This window comes from Elaeis guineensis, chromosome 5 (genome assembly GCF_000442705.2).
Source record: "Elaeis guineensis isolate ETL-2024a chromosome 5, EG11, whole genome shotgun sequence".
NCBI lineage: Eukaryota > Viridiplantae > Streptophyta > Magnoliopsida > Arecales > Arecaceae > Elaeis > Elaeis guineensis.
In genome coordinates, this window is record NC_025997.2 from 16,247,137 (window position 1) to 16,266,667 (window position 19,531).

The following is a 19,531-nucleotide window of genomic DNA, read 5'->3' on the forward strand; positions in this document are numbered from 1 at the left end:
TCAAGGTAACTTTTCATTTTCAGATCTCATTTCTATCCCATCATCCTTGACCGACTTATGAAGAGAAGGCTCTGTTTTATTAGGAAGCCAAGTATTTCGTGAGCAAAGATTCATAAGCTTCTGCATCTGGATGGTCAAGCTGCTTTAAAATCTTACAAAATGATTCCACTCTGTCCACATCTTTTATTTCCTCAAATACTTCAAAAATTCATTCACCAACTCTTTCTTTGGTTTCCTCCCTTTTTTTTTGCCAAATTTGCAGCATCCTCCAAACACTTTAAAGCCAAATCCATTTCTTGGCTCTTCAAGTAGTAACTAGCAAACAACTGGGAAGTCCAGAAATCAGAATGAGCACTCTTCTGCATAGCCTTTTCCCAAAGAGTTAAAGCTTCATGGACCATCTCCTTCCTTAGGTAAGTCCCTATCAAGACATTCACCAACCTCACATCATAAGTAACACAAGCAGATTCCCACTCCTCAAAGCATTGCTTCAGTTCATCAATATTATCTAGTTTATTTAGACCTGCAGCATGATAAGATAGCTCATATTGGTGGTCCTTGTGAAGGCAACCTTCAAAGATTTCCACACCCTATTGACCCAATATCATTCATGGCAGCATAGCTGTTCATCAGCATACGGTATGTAAAATCATCTGGAGAGATATCATTTGCCTTCATTTCTTTGAATAGCTCTATAACCTTCTCGTGCTGGCCTAACTTAAAGTACAGGGTCATTAGATTGTTTTGTACCGGAGTAGTGGAAGCAAAGTTCAGTTCTTTCATCTTCTCATAGAGAGAAATAGCCTTGTCTGCTATTTTTCCTGGATATAGCTGTTTGGCAGAGCTCCACAGGTCTGCTGGTTCCTGGCCGAGTCCGGAAGACTTGAAAAATACTCCTCTGCTGTATCTATCCCCTTTACTTTTGATATAATATTCAGACGTACTGCATGGTCACCAAAAGAAAACTTCATTCCTCTACTTTCCATCCAATACATCAGCTGTGAATGTAAGACATTTAGTAATACGAATGGTTGTCCAAGCAGATAAAGTTTGCAGAATTACAATCATCGCTCATTGAAGGCAGACAGAGCAAAAGAAAATGATAATTATAGCCTTCTACAAGTTTTTTGTCCTTTTTATTTTTTCCTTTCAATTAAATACTGTTATTTGAATCAGAATGCCATAATGGAGGAAACAAAAACATAAATTGATAGGACCATTTTCTTATAAGAACATTGATTATCAAATTAAGTCATGTAAACATGGCACTGGTCCAATTTACTATTGGCATGCATTAGGAAAGACAAACCCATTCATATGGCTTGGGTTAATGGAGCATGATAAACTCCTCTAAAGTCTCAACATGTTTTACAACAAGCTCTTAACCCAACACCAACAATCTATAAATTTGTATCCAAGCTGTAGAAATCTAACATCAGCATATAGCACAAAAATTGAACTGTATATTAATATGGATCATTAAAGGAAAAATCTAAAGCCTTGGCTAAGTATAGATAGCTTTAATTTAAAAAAAAAAAAAAGACTAGAAAATGCTATCGAAATCCACAAAAATAGATGAGTTGTTCAAATTTTTTGAAGTCATAATTTTAGGGACAACATTTTAAACTAAAGAATATGAATAAAAAAAATATTAAGAAAAAATTATAATGACATCATTTAAACTTTAACCTATTTACATTTGAACATAAAAAAAAAAAAAATCAAATGAACCTTAAAACTTTAAAAATTACCAAAAAAACCCAGCCGTCTGTCTCAGGCCTAATAATATTAACAGAAAATATAAAATGACTAAAATATCCTCAGTTTACACTGATTTTTTCGACAACGTTCTCTTTTTTTTTCATTCGAACCTTTCTCGAGCCCTCACGGATGCTATCTCCTCCCTACTCTCCTCACTGCCACCTTCCACCAGTCTTCGCGTCGCCTTCCTCCCAATTATCCCCGGTGTTGGCCTTTCTGAGCCCTCTCAAACCCATCCGAAGCCCTCGTGGATGCCTACTCCTCTTTGCTCTCCTCACTGCCACATTTCGTCGGTTTCCGCCATCGCCTTCCTCCAATCATTACTAGCGTCGGCCTTTCTGAGCTCTCTCGAAGCTATCTCAAGTCCTCGCAGACACCCACCTCCCCACTATTCTCCTTGCCACCTCCCACAGGCTCTGCCGTTGCCTTTCTCCCAATCATCACCGCATCGACCTCCCCCCTCCAATCTCCTCAAGTGTTTTCCTTCCCACAGATTTCTGAAAAATAGAGACATCGACCTCCTCCCTACTCTCCTCGCCGCCACCTTTCGTCGGTCTCCACCATCGTCACCGACATCGTCCTTCCTCTCCGATCTCCCTCGTGTGCTTTCCTTCCCATAGATCTTTGAAAAAAAAAAAAAGAGAAGAAAAAAAAAATGATTAATCTATGTGGAAAAAGGTTATGCCTTTTAATTTTTCCACTCTTCTTTTGTTTTTGTTGATTTTTTTATATTTTTTTTAATTTTTTCACTATTTTTTCAGTCTCAATCGGACCACATGTTGGGCTCTACACCCCAAAGTCAAAAAATTTTGGAAAAAGTATTTATGACATTTTATAAAATTTAACCTCTCATCCTTGCGTCATAGTGTTGCCTAGGGAGATTGACGGTTAGATCTCTTTGCAATATTCATAAAGTTTTAGGAGCCGTTTGAAATTTTTTTTTTGGAATGTAAATGTAAAAGATCAAACTTTTAAGGATGTCGCTGTAATTTTTTTAAATGTTAATTTTGCCATCAAATATCAAATTGATGTTGTACAAAATTGCGGGGCACATTTAACAGTTAAAAAACAGATTTTATGGTATCAATATGAGATATTAATTTTACCTCTTCAGCAAGATTATGAATGTTGAAAAAATGTTAATTGAAGAATACTACGATGATGAAATCTGTATAAGCAAAAGTTACACAAAAAAATTCCAACAATTAAGATGAAATCAAAGTCATGAGTCATCCCGGAGCTATGGAAGGAAATGTTTAAACAATGATTAAGAAAAGTATCTACGCTTTTATTTTAACCCACTGGGCTACATGCCAGGTTGATCAGCTGACCTGTGTTATTTTCATACAAAATGAAGCCCGTCATGGAAAACATAAATGATTGAATTTGGAATAGCTTTTAAATGAAATCAAGAAAGACCATATGGGAATATGAGAAAGAAGGGTACGAACATATATGATATGGTATAGGACCTGTATGCAGAACCAATGGCATCTGCGAGACCTACCAGCACAAAGTAAGAGGAGTTTCCAAATGCAAGAGGCTTGTGCCAGGTACTGTACGGACTATAAGGACGACCGGTGGCGCGTGTTTTTAACAAGTGATATACCGGTGTCCAAGACGGAAGGATACACACTTTAAAGAAGTATTCCAGGAAGAAGCTCTAGCAAAAAAAAAAAAAAAAAAATCAAGATCAGCCAATTCAAAGAAAAGCAGAAGGAAGCAATGCTAATGGGCATTTGCCGGAGGATGTTAAGAGACACAAACCCAGAGTATATATATTGGAGTATTTGTCTCTCTGAAACAAAATAATGGAGATTCGCTATTGGAATCACCGACAGGGATAAAATAAGTCAAAGTTTACCCATGACAATTCGGTACCTCGGTTTTAATTAACAAGCATCGTACAGACTCAGACTTGTTTGGAAATTTTATTCCTCCATCATCAACTATGATAATATGAGACGTAGATTCTGGCGAGCCCATTTACGATTTGGAAGAAGGAAAAAAATAGGGAATTTTTGGTCTGGAGATGGTGAAACGGTGGGTGGAACTCACCTCGAGGGCGTGCTGGTGGCGGTTGTACCTGCGGAGCTCCCTGACGAATCTCTTGATCTCCGCGACCGTCACCACCCATCCCTCATTCAGCCATCCGTTCATCGTCTCCGTCACGCTGCCTTCCTGAGCGTCGCCCAGCGCCGACAGCCGCCGATACAATGGCCTCCACATTGCCAACCCTCCGCCCTTCGTTCCGGCTGCCGCCGCCGCTGGGGCCGTCCATTGCCTTGTCGCCACCGTTATACCCCACGCTATTGCCCGGATCAACGGCTTCGCCATGATCGATTAATCACTGGTTGTAGGGCTTACGGAGGGTTGGAAAAACCTGTAAATTTGAGGATATATTCTTTGTGCACCGCGGGAGAAATTCTTTGCGCACCGCGGCGGGCGGTGCAGAAAATCCGACTGTTATTTCGTCGGATTGATCCACATAATCATCATTTTTTAATATTTATTTAATATTAATAAATTAATTTTTTTATTTAAAAATTTTATATGATAAAAATATTTTTATTTTTTGAAAAAAATTATGACATCCCGTAACATATTATAATCTACAATATTATAATATAATTCAAGATATCACAATATAGAAGAAATATTTTTATCTAACAACTTTCTAACGTATATTTAATATATGCAGATCGACTTTTTTATTTAAAAATTGTGAATGATAAAAAAAAATTATTTTTTAAAAAAAAATTATGATACATATTATAATATGGATATAGAATATCATAATTTTATCAAAAAATATGAATATTTTCATCATATAAAATTTTTAAACGAAAAAGTCAACATGTGCATATTAAATGTGCAATAGAAAATAGTGACTATATGGATCAATCGGACAAAATAATGCGCTCTACATCGAATTTTTTACACCGCCTGTGATGCACAAAAAATTTACAAATGGATTATGGGGTTTCCATTCGGAATAGCTATGCGTTTGTTTTGAGGAGGCCCAACTCAATCCCTGAGGAGTCTGGGGTCAAGAGAGAGATCAGTCAGGCTTAGTCCACAAAAAAATTATTGGTTAGAATATTTTACCACATGTATCTCACACCATTTTTTTTTTTTTTTTCTAACTAATAATTTCTCAACAAACAATCCATCTCTGAACAAATAAATTGAGCATGCGGCCATACGCCTGCAAAGTTGATATAACTTTTCATTTTTATTTTTTTTAATATTAAAAGAATACTTAATGAATTAATGTTAACTATAGTTTAAAACAAATGTGACATGATGTACATACTTTGTATTTCAGTCTTGTTTATCTATTTTGTTATTGATATAAAACTTGGGTTACCAATTTTGCTCCTTTGACTTTGTAGCTTATATTTAGAGTTGTTGCTTTCACCTCATTCAGTTATCATCAATGTAATCCAGTGAAGTGATTATAATATTGGAAAAGTTGCACTCTATTTTTCTTTTCACCATATAACTCTACATAAAGCACATGCGCTGGATCCTAGCAGAGACAAATATTCAATTGCATATAAGAGAAAAAATAGATAAATGTGATTACCATCTAAATTAAAAATTTCATTTATTATTTAAAATTTGAGAGACATAATTTCACTTTTATGCAATGTGTGAGAGGACTCATGTCCAATCCATTTTTTGGTGGGGAGCTACTGCCATCGCTGAGGCAGGCGGAGAACTTGTTTGCAGCTAGTAGATCAGAATGCACTTGAGGAGCTTAATAGAGAGGGTGTGGAATTGGAAAACTACATAGGTATTCGTTTGGTGAAAGAAAAATTGGTAGACCAAGAAAGTTTAACATAACACTATTCATTAATAAAAATAATGGCATTTGAAAATACATCCTACTTACTGTCCATAGCACCTTATATTAAATTTGACATATATGTCAAATAGACTATCTGATGATAATTTAAATTTTTTTTTTCTTTTTTTTTTTTTTTTGGAAGAAGAAGAAGAAGAAGAAGAAGAAGAGGTGACCGGTTCACCATCATTTCATTAGGGGGTCAGTATTATGTCATCAGAGTAGTAATGAAATGATGAGAAGAAGAAAGAAGGAGCCACAGCAACAAACGGCTCTTTCAAAGCCCAAAAGAAGCAGCAACAAAACACAAATGGCACTTTTTTCCATGTATACAATATGCAGTTTCATCATCTAAGAAGTCGGAAGATCACTCAATTATTTAATATAATTCAATTCATATTTTAACTTAACGTTGCAGTAATTTATTTGACTTGTAAGAAAGCTTATTGCTTATATTTAGAGGAGAATTTGGAAGAAAGAGGGTCTCTGTTGGAGATATTCCGTCGAATATCTCACGGGCATATGCCAGATCAGAACACTCAATGTACACGGAAATTAGGATATTTAAGATGAAGATGTCAGCATTGAAGTTGTGGATGGCGAGAGCCTGGGAATCAGTAGCGGATCTATGTTAAAAAATTTAAGATCAATTGTCTCCATATAAAAATTTAAAAATATTAAACATATATATATATATATATATATATATATATATATATATATATATATATATATATATATATATATATATATATATTATTAAAAAAAATTAAAATTGACCTCATGAAATTTATGAATTAACTTCATAATTCATATAAAATTTTGAAAGTAGAGAATAAAAAAAATTATATAATAAAAATAATTATGACCCACGGTTTTTCTTTTTAATAACTTAATATACCACTATCATGTACCATTTTAAAAATATAAAAAGTCGTAGAGAATAATTGTAAAAATAAAAAATTTTAATGTGTTTTTGTTGATATAGAAATAATACTATACTTTATTTAGTTTTTAATATTTTATTATTTATTATTTATTTTATATTGATCTTACAAAATAAAATTTTTGGATCCGCTACTGTTGGGAATGGAGCTTAGCGCCTGAGAGGGAATGAGCAGTGGTGTAGGTCTTGAGGAGAAGAAGATAAAAAAGTAGGGTGAGATGAGGGGGGGCATAGCGGGCCAAAGGTAGTGCATGGCATCATAGTGGTGAAAAGATGGGCGATAACACAGGAGAAGGAGGTAAAGTGGAGGATGGCAACACTATGAATCAAGAGGATTTCGAGGAAAGAGTTGGGCGAGGGACCTATGCAAAGAACAGGAGTTGATAAGTGTAGGGTGGAGTAGTATTCGTCAAGATGGTGAGGGAGACGGTGCGGGTGGAGAGAGAGGAAGATCTTTGTTTTTTTCAAAAAAAAAAAAACTTATTTGAGAGTGTTACAACTCTTTCTATGACCATTTCAAACCGTAAATTTATTTAAAAGTAGATTGGTCTATACCTACAACTGGAGCTACGTATACTCCACTTGTAAGATTATAAGCAACTGTCTCAATACTGTACTAAAGACGCAAGCACTTCTTAGATATATATCCTGTAGAGGTTGCAGTTGTTTAAAATCTACTTTTTTTTCTCCTTTTCAATTTTCTCCCATTCTCTATTTGTGTGTGTATTTCGCATCTTTAAAGTTGACATAATTTTATGTTTAAATCTTTTACTAATAGTTATATGTTTTATATGAAACAGATTTGTGACTATCCACATCCAAGGGATCATGAATTCAAAATTTCAAGATATGCAATTATTTAGGTGTCATCATTTTATTGCCGCTGAGGATCAATCTAGTTCAGGTTGTTGACATGGAGCTAATGATTGAGAGGTGCAGATGGCTATCCAAGAAGTTGAGAAGCTCGCTGCAGGAACCAGGGGAGTTTATAGTGGTCAGATCTGCCGTCGGATCTCTGAGAATATTTTGAAATATCACAAGTAAAAAAAAATCTACTTGCTCGAGGTTTTCTAACAAGAGAATCTCCGATGCTTAAGTTAGTCTTCTTCAATGAAATAGAGAAGATTTTGAGTGAAAATATATGAAGAGAGAGAAAAAAAGGGAAAGCCAGAGTCCATGTGGGAGGTTTGAGTGGTGGTTAGAGAGAGAAAGAGAGAACTCTATTAATTTAGGAGAAGTTGATCCCTCGAGGACTCTGCTTAGCTTGGAACTATGAGACCTTTGAGAGATTTCTTCTGACACTCGCCCCCTTGAGCTCACGAGTAGGACTCAGTGATTCGGTAAACTTCAAACTCAATAGACGTCAATTTAGCTTGAACTCCTTTGAAAGATTTTCAGGAAGTGGTTTATATAGGCGAGGGCCTGAATCCATTGCGATCGATGTCTTAGGATGTGCGATGAAGTTTGTTGGAGATAACTGCTCGCATGTTTAAAAGATATAATATGATATAGTGAGATGCAGAGTTCACAATTAAAGAGACCATTCTGCCATTTGTGGGCCAATTATTATCAAATGGGAGAGAGATCTCGACCTCCGCCTACCTTTGAAATGACCATGTGGTAGAAATTGATTCGTCGAGGTGAAGGACTGCATGGCCGATTCAAATCAGGCTGGGACTGCCATTTCAGATGGTTCAAATCTAAGGTGCATTACCATCTATACATTCATGTTTAATGCTTTCACAACTTGAGCTTCTGTTGTGTGGGAGCCTAATTGGGGAGCGACATAAGCCTTACCCATATGGGGATGAGCTGAGATGTTTAAATTTAAGGATTAAGTCAAATGAGATTGGATTAGATTGAGACTGATGCATCAAAATCCATGCCTTGTTTTACCAGTTGAAAAGTTTTACCACCTACCAGAATGAGTAAAATAATAGGTGATCTAAAACAACACTTAAGATGTCCTGAGGTGCGTTTAGATGTATTAAAAAATCATGAGATTTTATACTTCTGAAATTACTTATCATTGACATGAGGTGCTTGACTCGAGTCTGATCATGTAACAATTGGATTTGCGTTGGGTAAAGCATGGTAGGGAAAAGAATCGAATTCGTCGGTACGATTAAAACTGGATCGAGGTCTTGAGTAAGTGCTATTATTTTCCATCTAATCTCAAACTTAATATAAACCACTTTGTCAATAACCACTTGTGCAAAACCAATATTACCAGATTTAAGCACGTGACGTGCACCTGAAAATTTCGCGCTACCATGAAGCAATTTTTTTACCAAAAACATCAAGAAAGGGTCCATATTAGCCTCCATTATCCGTTGTGGAAGGCGGCTCTAATGGAGACCCTCGCTATCCTTCGCGCTCCTTCTCTCCCCGTTTCCTCCCGCTCGCCTCTCGAACGCCATGACCGCTCCGGTGGAAACCGTAGGTTTCGTGTTGCCTGTTCTCCTGTTCGATCTCAAGCGGTTCGTTTCTTTTGTCCCTCCTTCCATCCCATTGAGTGATTTCTTGATGGAAATTCTCATCGTTCTCTCCTTTTCCTTTCAGATTGATACGCCGAAATCCGAATACAAGCCTGGTATCTTTGATGATCTGCTTCTGGTGTATTTTAGGAAGAAAATGGTGGAGGTGAGCTCGATACTCTTGCAGGCGATGTCCGATTAGAATTCCTCAAATTTTGAATTAGATCTGGAACTATTTTATGATAATTAAATAGATTATGCTTTCGTAATTTTCTCTGTATGGTAGGATTTCGGATGTGAAGTTTCGAATTTTTGAAATCTATTTTTGTTCAAAATTTCTACACAATAGACACCCTGAAAACTATCTTCTACCGTGAAATTAAGGTCCGAGTTGAGTACCTTTCTCGCAGTAATGTTTGCATTCTTATTTCATTAAATGTAAAAAAGTGATAGACGGTAACGAATACGAGATTTTGCCCCTTCAAGTGGATTATTGGTTGAAAACTAAATAAGCAAACTCCACATCAATTAGAAAACTAATCGGTTTGCTGGTATTCTCATTTTGGGATAGCGTAGTGGTTCCAGGACAACATGTCCATTTAGTTTTTTTTTTTTTTTCCCATCAATTGATAGCATTTCTGGACTCATCTGCTGTGCACAATATTTTACAAGATTGTCTCTGACCTGTACATGGTCTGTCGTAGTTGGCACTCTGCATGATATATGTTTTCTTTGTGCTAATACCTTGCATGCAACTACATGGGCAGACACACAGCCTTGTTAATGGATATTCTAGCTGTAGGAATATGCTGGGGAAACCTTTTTTCCTTCTAATATAGAGTATCTAGAATTCCAATGTATTGATGAAATATGCATTTAAGAACCTTCGTTTACAGGTTTGACCCATATAATCACATCACATAGAATCTTGTAAATCATATTTTGATAACTTTTACTGGAACAAACAGCTTCATGTTAATAGCTGAAGATCACAAACTGATATCTAAATATAAGTATGAAGAAATGCAATTATACCAAAAAAGTATGCATTTTACAAATTTTAGGCCTGATAAATGTAAAAAATTTAGTCGCCAGAGCAGTATCTGCCAATTAATGAACACTTACTGATGCATGATCTCCTAAGATATGCAGATAGGTCATGCCAGTGAGATCACTGCATCATTTTTGTGCTACTATTTCTAAGGCATGGCACATACCTTTATGTTAATCTTGATTTTCATTCCATGCAACAAACTACGATTCCAGACTTTATTTCAGATTCTGTATAACCATATCCAGCAAATTCATGTTCACTCCATGAATGCAAATACCTTATCAATGGCTACTCTCCATCATCTAAGAAACATAAGTTGAAACCAAGCATTGTGAGGAAGAGAGCCAAAAAATACGAAAAACTAAATTTTGTGACTAGATAAGAAAAGAATAACTGCTTTGAGCAAGACTTGTTTATTTGATGTTTCCAAAACATTGTATTCAGGAAATTATTTTTGAAAGGATGCGAGCTGTTGTAGTTGGATTTGATTGCTATACTTTTGAAGTTGTGGCTGCTATATTCAGATTCTGCAAAACTTTAGTTTCATTAGGTTGTCTTGCTGTTGGTAGGGTTTTTCATTGTCACATTTCGTCTAGAAGAAAACCTTTGCTACCATCATCATAACCAGATGCCACTTTAAATTTCTTAGAAATTTTTAAAACACATATTTGAAATTGATCTTCTAGGGGGCATTGTTGAGCTTAATTTATTGAAAGCATATAACATTTGAGAAGAATGAAAGGGCATTGTAAAGCTCTAGGCCTATTATATGGCAACAGGGATTGTTAAAGATGCTTTTCATCAGAAAGGGACACTAACAGAAACTTTAGTCATCATCTCTTATTTAGCATAACCTAGCCAAAGGAGAATCCCAAAAAGAATACTTATTTCATTTTTGTCCCCTTGTTTTACTTGTGATGGCATTTTTTTAGTTTGATTTTAGGTTAGTCTATAAAATTCTCTTCAACTGTTCTAGATATTGCAACAAGGTGTTATATATTCTTTCATGTTGGGAACACAAGAAATGAGTTGCTGTACAGTATATAACAGCAGCCACTCTATTTCTTGTTTGCTAACTTCTGTTTCTCTGGGTTATTTCCTTGTTCTCTGCAATGTTTTTCTTTGTTATGCAATTGCATATGCTTGCTGGTAAATTGAGGTCATGCAACCTTTTTTCTTTTGCCTTACCTCTGAAAATAAATGATGGTCTTACAATGTGTTCATGTTTTAAAAGCTGTAGGAGGTTGGATGGGATTCTGAGAAGCCTGGATATGCTGGACTGATTGATGTTGCAAATCGTCTTATGATGAAGGGCAAAAGCAATTTGGAGACCGAGCAATCAACGGTATTTCAAAAAACTTCTCTCTCTCCTTCTATATGTGTGCATATACATGTGTATATGCATGCGCATATGTTTATGTAACATGTGTATATGCATGCGCATATGTTTATGTAACATGTATCCATCAATCTATCAATCTAGCTGTCCTATAAGCATGTTTATATCAATATATATGCATGTGCATGAGCATTCACGTGCATGTGCGAGTGTGTGGATGAAGCAAAAAATATGTTATTTCTGCATGTGATGTTTATGTAGGTCTTTACTCAAACTTTTGAATGCATTTATGATTAGATATTTCTGTTTTAACACAAAAACAGACCAATAACTTCCCCTGCACTCTTACGTACTTGTGCATACATAGAGGCATTTGCACGCATACAAGCATGAAATAATGCACGCTGCCATGCATAAATATGTGCTCTCTATTTCAATGAATGATATGCTAGAGTCATGCTTATTTTTTTGTGTGTATTCACTTCACTGGTTTTATAAATTTATATTATATATCAGGCACGTCTTTACATATATCACATAAAGTTTATTATATATCAAGCACATTAAATGATAGTCAACTAAATGTTCACTTGGTCTTGACGAGTTATATAATTTTTTGTTTTGCCACTGTTTTCCCAACATGTTTATAAGTTGGTTTCATGTTTTCAGATGATGATGAGTGCTTTCTTTTCTGAGGTACTTTAGGTTTTTTTTATTAGTAGTATTAGGTTTTTGAGATAACAACTGGATCTTGGCACATTTGAGGGCTTGTTTGAATGATTGGATGGAAAATCTAATGGGATTCGTGAGCTGGGACAGTGCAACCAGCAAAATCATTGGATTATAGGCCGGGCTAGGCCTATATTCATAAATATTGAGCAGGTCTTTTTTTCCCCCTATAGGATTTGGGCCAACCCACTCCAAAGGTACTCCTAGATATTTATGAATATAGATCTAACCAAGCCCCCAATTATTTTAAAGATTATACTAGCCCAACCCATGAATCCCGTTGGATTTTCAGCCCAATTGTCCAAACAAGCCCTGTGATGCCATGAAATCCTAAATCATTTAGCAATGCCCAATATGATTTAGAATATAGAAATTTAACCAATACATAGACATGGATTAGGAGGGTGTTAGAGGATAACTTGTAAAAACCTTTCAAATTTCCTTGTATATTTGCTTTTCATCTTAGTGACAGTCTTAGTGAGGAAGATGTCTTTAATTTCTGGTTGATGGTTGGAAAAAAAAATAAGGAAAATACTTACGAATGGATGGATCTTTAGTAACAAAAAATAATTTGGACATGTTAGCAATTTGAACAGCCTGGCATTAAACAGGAAGCATTAACTTGGTCAGTATCTGGTAAAGCTAAACCCAGCTTAATGGTTAGGGCCTTTTGCTTCCATAGATATGTTATGGGCTAGATGCTTAGAATAGTGGTAAAATATTAAAAATATAGCATGCAGACTTGTGGTAGCATGGTAAAGTAAAATGGTCCAAAGAGCAAGGGAGAAAAAAAGGAAATTTGAATTAGCAATCTTGTACCTTGTACTGAAATTCCACATAATGATAGATTTTATCCATTAAGACTTAATGTTTATATAGAGAATAGCTTAAAATTCATCTTGGAAAAGCTTTTGAAAGAATAAAATCAATTTCATGTATGTCAAACATTGCAAAAAGAGGGTTTTGTGGACATCCATTAAAAGAAGTTTAAACAAACAGGGAAAATGTTGATTTACCATATGTATCAATAGAAGAAGGAATATGTAATTTAGAAAAATTGGGGGAAAGAAGAAAAGAAAGAGAATAATTGGAAATATTAGGTACATGATATGTTGACCATGTGCTACCATGAATGGGTAGAGTTGGGAGGTACCCTCCCATTACCAACTAAAGGCTACACTAGACAAAAAGGGTCGAGCACTAGCAGAACGATAGATGCTTGTCATGACCGGTATCTCCACTGCTAGTCTCAAATGAGTGATGTGCTCGACCAGGTCTTTGGTCCCATCATGGATATATCACTAGGGCATAACACATCCAAATGAAGACGGACGAATGCAGTGGTAGTAGGTCAGGTTTATGATAGTCTTGGTTAGGATTGCAGCCTAACACGTCTCATTCTCTTGAAATAATCTTCTGGATTTTCTACTCTCTTAACTGAGTGTTTGGAGGTTAAGGCTCATCCAGCTATTCCATGTCGCACTTGCCCACCCACCTAGGACCTAAGGGAAGAGGGGTGTATCAACTCTCTCTCTCTCTCTCTCTCTCTCTCTAGTGCACCTTTCTTTAGTTTTGTTCTTCTTCTTCATCCATTTGGGACAGGGCAGGCAACCCACAGACAAGGAACATACTTCTTCTACTCTTCATGTATATACAGGATATTCTTTTATGGGTACATACAGCTTCCTGTAGAGCTTTGCTGTCTTTGTAATCCGAAGGAGGTTTAAAAGTATGATTCTTCTATATCAACTCTAAAATAATCATCTGTCTTTGCTCTTTGAATTTCGCATGGAGCCTAGAATTCCTTGTATTTATCTTAACACCCAAGTCATCCTAAATTGGTAATGGTTATGGAGACCTTTCATTCTCCGATCAATTGTCAGCAAGTTCTTGCGCCTTCAGCTTCTGGTTTATCTCAAGAAGCTAAATGTTCAACTTCTCGATTTCTGGATCAAGAAAAGTTTCAGTTTGGTCTCATACTTTTTGCTACCTTTTGTTATAACTAGGGAAGCCCCCCACTTCTGAATTCTAAAATGAAGCTCATTGCAATAGGCAGGTGTGTCAGCCAGTTAGAATGTGTGTATTTCCATTGGTTGAAACCATAATTCATGCAGATTATTGAGGCTTAATAACAATATAAGGTTCAAGATCTTCATAATATGAAGATTATCCTATTTTTTTTATTTCTTCTTTGACCTTATATTTGAGAAAAAAAAAGGGACACAAACTAAACAAACCCCTCCCTCAAAAAAAAAAAAAAACAGAAAAGAAAAGAGAGAAAAAAAGAAAAAGAAAGAAAAGTAATAAACAACAGTAAACCAAAAGAAAAGGGCATGCAAATAACAGTCATGATTTCAATTATTAGTTTATATGCCCTACGGCCGCTGCACTATACTTCTCAAATTTTGATAAATTTTCTACCTTTTCCTTCATAGACATGTGATCTTTATCTGTTTATTATATTTTATATGGCTTGCCTTTAAAGAGCATACTGATGATTAACATTACTCTAGCACTTTGTGTTTATGCTTTTTTTTTTTTTTTGATCTTTTCCATGTGTGTGCATGCGCTTGCATGTTTGTGTGCATTTGTTTTTGTTGTTTATTTATCATTCCGTTGTTAAGCATCTGACTGTTATTCTGGATGACAGGTCCGCATGCTACAATCATTGTTTCCTCCATTCTTACTCATGCTTTTTAAGAAGCTTATAGCACCTATAGGTGGTGGCCGAATAGCCTCCATGATGGTTGGTGAGTTATTGTAAATTCAATTTATCAATGATTACTGGTTTTCAATTTCAATAGTTTATGTTCTTTGCTTTCCTGTTCAATACTTCGTTATGTTAAAAATGTTTAGTTCATTAGCTGTTCTTAATATTGGAACATAAGTAGCATGGTTTCCTACTTGAGCTTGATATGCATCTTCAATATACCATTTTGTGGTGGTTACTTAACATTACTTTGTGTTCTGAAGCAAGAGCAACTGCACTTTCTTGTCAGTGGCTGATGGGCCCATGCTCAGTCAATTCAGTTGATCTGCCTGATGGGTCCTCTTGCACCAGTGGGGTACCATATTTATCTGAAATTTGCAGTTTTTGTACATTCATCCAATCCTGCTCTTGATTTATTTTGTCTACTTTTATCGGTTGGTTACGCTTGTACTCCATTCATGTAGGTGTTTGTAGACAGGTGCAAGTATCTGGAAGAAAGTAAATGCATCGGAATTTGTATTAACACATGTAAACTGCCAACCCAGGTTAGTGCTGATTTATATATTTTCAATTTATGATTTGTATTAATTTATCTATGTCTTTTTTAACCATAAAATGAAATATGAAATTGCCTATTTCCATGTATCTCTAGCAAAATATGAAACTGCCAACCCAGGTTAGTGCTGATTTACACTGGGACTTGACTTCAGAATAAGTATTTCATTTTTCTTATACTTCTGGAAGTTGATCATATTACTAATAGAAGTTCATGCTCTGATGAGAGAGTCAATAGTCTCAAGGTTGCTTTTGTTTCTTATTCCTTCTTCCCAGCCCCCTCACCACCATCATCTGGTGATTGAAGGACACATTAAGTTGTCAAGGTCCTCAAGGATAAGTATGTGTACTGCCATTTTAAGCACAGTGTAGCATTGTAAAGCTGTTTGTGTGTATGGTTTTCAAGAGAAACAATATTGTTGGTGACAAGTCGCTAGGCCACTGGGGCAGTAACCCCGATGTTAACGGTGTTGCCTCTAGAAGGAAGGTTCCACTATCAAATCAGTGTGGTGTAGTGCAATTCAGTGATTAGTTCCCAGTGTGCAAATGCTTGGTCTGGCCCAATTGATAATGGTTTATGGATGGTAGTTCAGTGGGCAAGCATTGTCAAGTGCTTGGTTCAGAGGGTGCAGATTAGCGCAATTCTGCATGATTTGACACAATTCAGAAGCAATCTGACATGGTCCATCATGGTAACATGGTTCGAGTTTAGGTTAGTACTGAATCAGGCCAAATGTGGATATCAAGTGACAACTTGCTGCCAAATGACAGACTGGTTATGTTGCTTTATATATTGCAGGGGCATGTTAGCAGAAGAAAAATGGATATTATACACCTAAAAGGTGCAACTCAATATATATAGCCATCGGCATGCCTTTTCACATATTAGGAACCATTTCATAATTTGAGATGCCTTTCGTAGCTAGCTATCGACCTAATGGCAGTCCTCTTTTTTTTTTCATCTAGGCTTAGAACCAGCATTGGCAGTGTTATCGATTTGCATCTAATATTAAATGCTTCTCGTAGGATTCAGATATTGAAACATGTTGCAACTGGCGTCAAGCTTGTATATAAATATGGCATCAGTGTGGCCAAGTGACAATCTTCAGGAAGATACACTGTAGTTCAGTTAACCACAAGATGCTGTTAGTTATGTGCTTAAGTACAGTGGTGGTAACCTCCTCCTTTCCAAGTTTTATTGTTTGGACTGCTACTGTGGGGTGTGTGATTGTCATGGAGAGAAATTTTTGAAGTGCTATACCTTCACATGTCAGATATCATCAAAGATTTGCTTGGAAATGAGCTTTGTTAAGTGTTCCAAGAGACGGAAAAGATGCCAATCTGATGTAATGAAATAATTTCAATAAGATTAAATATTAAATTGTGTATCTGATATTTTTGCCTCCTTTTTTTGGAGGTAGGAGCATTACGAACCTTTAGGTCCTCTCTCCCCTCCCCCCATTGTTTATCCTCCTAGAATACTCTCATGTTCTTGGCTATATAATACTAGGCTATCTTTCATTGCCCATTATGACACCAAAGGAGCTGGCAGCCTTCCAACCTAGAGGTTCATGCATTGTTAGAACTTGGATGATCTTCTGGTAGGTTAACTGCATGAAAAGGGCATGGGATCAATCCATATAATGTATGTACTGTATTTTATATTACTGTTTTTTAGATTTTCTCCTCAAGATATTTGTGGATGGTAGAAATGTAATGTTTTACTAAATCCTGTAATATGTTGTGAAAAAATAACAAAGCTTTCTCATTTGTCAAAAAAAAAAAAAAAAAAAGAGGAAGAAGAATTTTCTTCCTTTGGGCAAGATGTATGAAGAATGAGTCGGTCTTTGAAGCATGTCCAAGGAATTTCAATACTGTGAATTTCAGCATGTTAGAACATATAATATATGTTACTTAAATTTATTTTTTCTTTGATTAGTATTTATTTGATAATTATGAGATGTCTGCTTTCAGACTTTCTTCAAGGAATGCATGGGAGTCTCACTACATATGGACCCAAACTTCACTGACTATAGCTGCCAGGTAAATTGATTTACATTGTTGTCTACCTCATTGGTAACCAAATTTCTTTGTCAAAATAAATGTTGTGTAGCAAGACTTCTAGATACTGCATCTTTGTAAGAGTTATTGATCACAGTCCCATTTGACATTGTTATGGGTGGTAGAGCTTTTACCCATAGAGTTTTGGATGGTAGAATTTTTGTTAATAAAGCTTTTAACAAAAAGTTGTTTGATATTTACTAACTATATTTTTTAAATGTTGTGGAACTTTAACATCTATCTGGTAAGCAAATTGAAAAGATGCTTTTAGTATCAGAAAATGATAATAAATGGCAGTATATAGTGCCTTCAATTTTCTAAATATTCATATCATCAAAAATTGTTACTAAAATATTCTTAATCTATAAATTATTTATTTTGATATTTCATCTAAATGATATAATAAGTAATAAATTTTTATACTCATTTAAAAATATAAAAATATTATTATATTATTATAATAATATTATTGATAATAATATATTATATTAATATTACATTGTAATACCGAAATTTATTATTATAAAGTATGTAAACTTATATATTATTTTTTATTTTAATTTAAATAATATAGTAAATATATAATTATTTTTTACAGATGTGATCACCAAGTAAAATGGAATATCATGATAGCAAATTGGATGGTTCTTGATTTTAATAGCAATATAAATATTTGACTTTGTTCTATACTCCTTTCTTCCTATAATTCATCAATCTCTGAACAATCAAAAGGAAGTAGATTCTCAGCATCATAATAATCTTGAAATGATCACACATTGAAAAGATACCAACTAAATGTTTATGGCAAACAAAAGGGTACTAAATTAATCTTTTTAAAAAAAATCTGTTGCAGAGATTGAAACCCAAATCTCTCGGGTGAGCCTCCAAAAAAATGCTTCCTAACATATTCTAAAAGATTTTTGCCCAAATCAAATTTTCCCTTATAGATCTTTTTCTGCTTTTTGGAGTAGCCAGAAAATTGTTTAAAATTTTTACGAAATACCTTAAAATCATTCAGAAATGCTTCTAGTCCTTCAGGAAGCGCTTTTTGGCTCTTAAAATTCAATGCCAAATGACGCCTGCATGTCATGTTGGACGTGGCTTCCTAGCAGAAGAAATACCTTTTTCACCTCATTTGTGAATTGGGTAGTCTTGATAGTTTATCTAAACATACCTCCTTGCAAACATGTTGAGCCATCTTATGCAAATCCACTTCACTGTTATCAGAGCGAGCCACAATTATAGATATGCACCAGTTGGATTAGTTGTTGATGAATCTGCAGAGCCATCTGTGTGCGCACCCGTGCTTGCGCATTTTTTTCTCTGTTTTTCTTGGGTAGAGGATGTGGAAGCTATCACTACCAGTTAATAATTCAGGTTTTGGTTTGGCAGTTCAACTTTGGAAATCTGCCGCCATCACCAGCCACTGACAAAGCCCTCCAAGAGCCTTGCCTGGCTATATGCCCGAATGCCAGCCGTCGAAGAGAACTTGGCAGTAGAAGTGGTGACATTGACCAATGCCCAAAGGTATAAAATAGATTCAGAAGCCTGTCCTTCCATTGTTTTTGTCATTCACATGTAGCACAGCGATGCTGTAAATGTAAGATTACGACTGCAAGACGATTTTAACATAGATCAAAAAGGATGTGTGGGGACCTTATCCATTCTGCTTTCAGCCCATCATGTTTACCTGTCCATCATGGGTAACGGTTTTCTACTTAAACGCTAATGGCTCTATGCGTGGTAGTCCATTGCCGCTTGGCTTACTTCAAACTGATGAATATAGTTATCATTGCAAAGGACATTCTCTGTATGATTTCTATTCCTGTTTTGATGGCCGCATAAACCAGGTCGTGGATACAATCCGCATCCAAAGACAGCAGCTGTAGACACAAGTTAAACAGTTATGCCACACAAATAGGAAGCTTTATCCCTGAAATTAGTATATTAGAATCTTTCTCAGGGATACTCCCACCATCTCAATATTTTTGGAATTACACAAGCCAAAGATTCTTTGGTCAGAAACATTTTTCATTTCCACACCAACTC

At 35.6% G+C, this 19,531-nt stretch overlaps 1 protein-coding gene and 1 pseudogene across 1 annotated transcript; one reads left to right on the plus strand and one right to left on the minus strand.

Annotated features, from left to right (window-relative positions):
* On the minus strand, nt 1-4,116 carry LOC105037101 (pentatricopeptide repeat-containing protein At4g01990, mitochondrial-like; annotated as a pseudogene).
* Nucleotides 4,117-8,872: 4,756 nt separating this feature from the next.
* LOC105045019 (beta-carotene isomerase D27, chloroplastic) lies at nt 8,873-19,165 on the plus strand. The gene is made up of 8 exons (XM_010923172.4): nt 8,873-9,037; nt 9,120-9,200; nt 11,329-11,433; nt 14,807-14,906; nt 15,130-15,221; nt 15,331-15,411; nt 17,396-17,464; nt 18,875-19,165. Exons 1-8 carry the CDS (start codon nt 8,909-8,911, stop codon nt 19,013-19,015), a joined length of 798 nt encoding a protein of 265 aa, XP_010921474.1. The 5' UTR covers nt 8,873-8,908; the 3' UTR covers nt 19,016-19,165.
* Nucleotides 19,166-19,531: the final 366 nt, after the last annotated feature.

Coding starts and splice junctions, on each gene's coding strand:
- LOC105045019 (XM_010923172.4), top strand. CDS start 8,909: ATGGAGACCCTCGCTATCCTTCGCGCTCCTTCTCTCCCCGTTTCCTCC. Junction 9,201..11,328: donor TTAGGAAGAAAATGGTGGAG/GTGAGCTCGATA, acceptor TAAAAGCTGTAG/GAGGTTGGATGGGATTCTGA. Junction 15,412..17,395: donor CATGTAAACTGCCAACCCAG/GTTAGTGCTGAT, acceptor GTCTGCTTTCAG/ACTTTCTTCAAGGAATGCAT.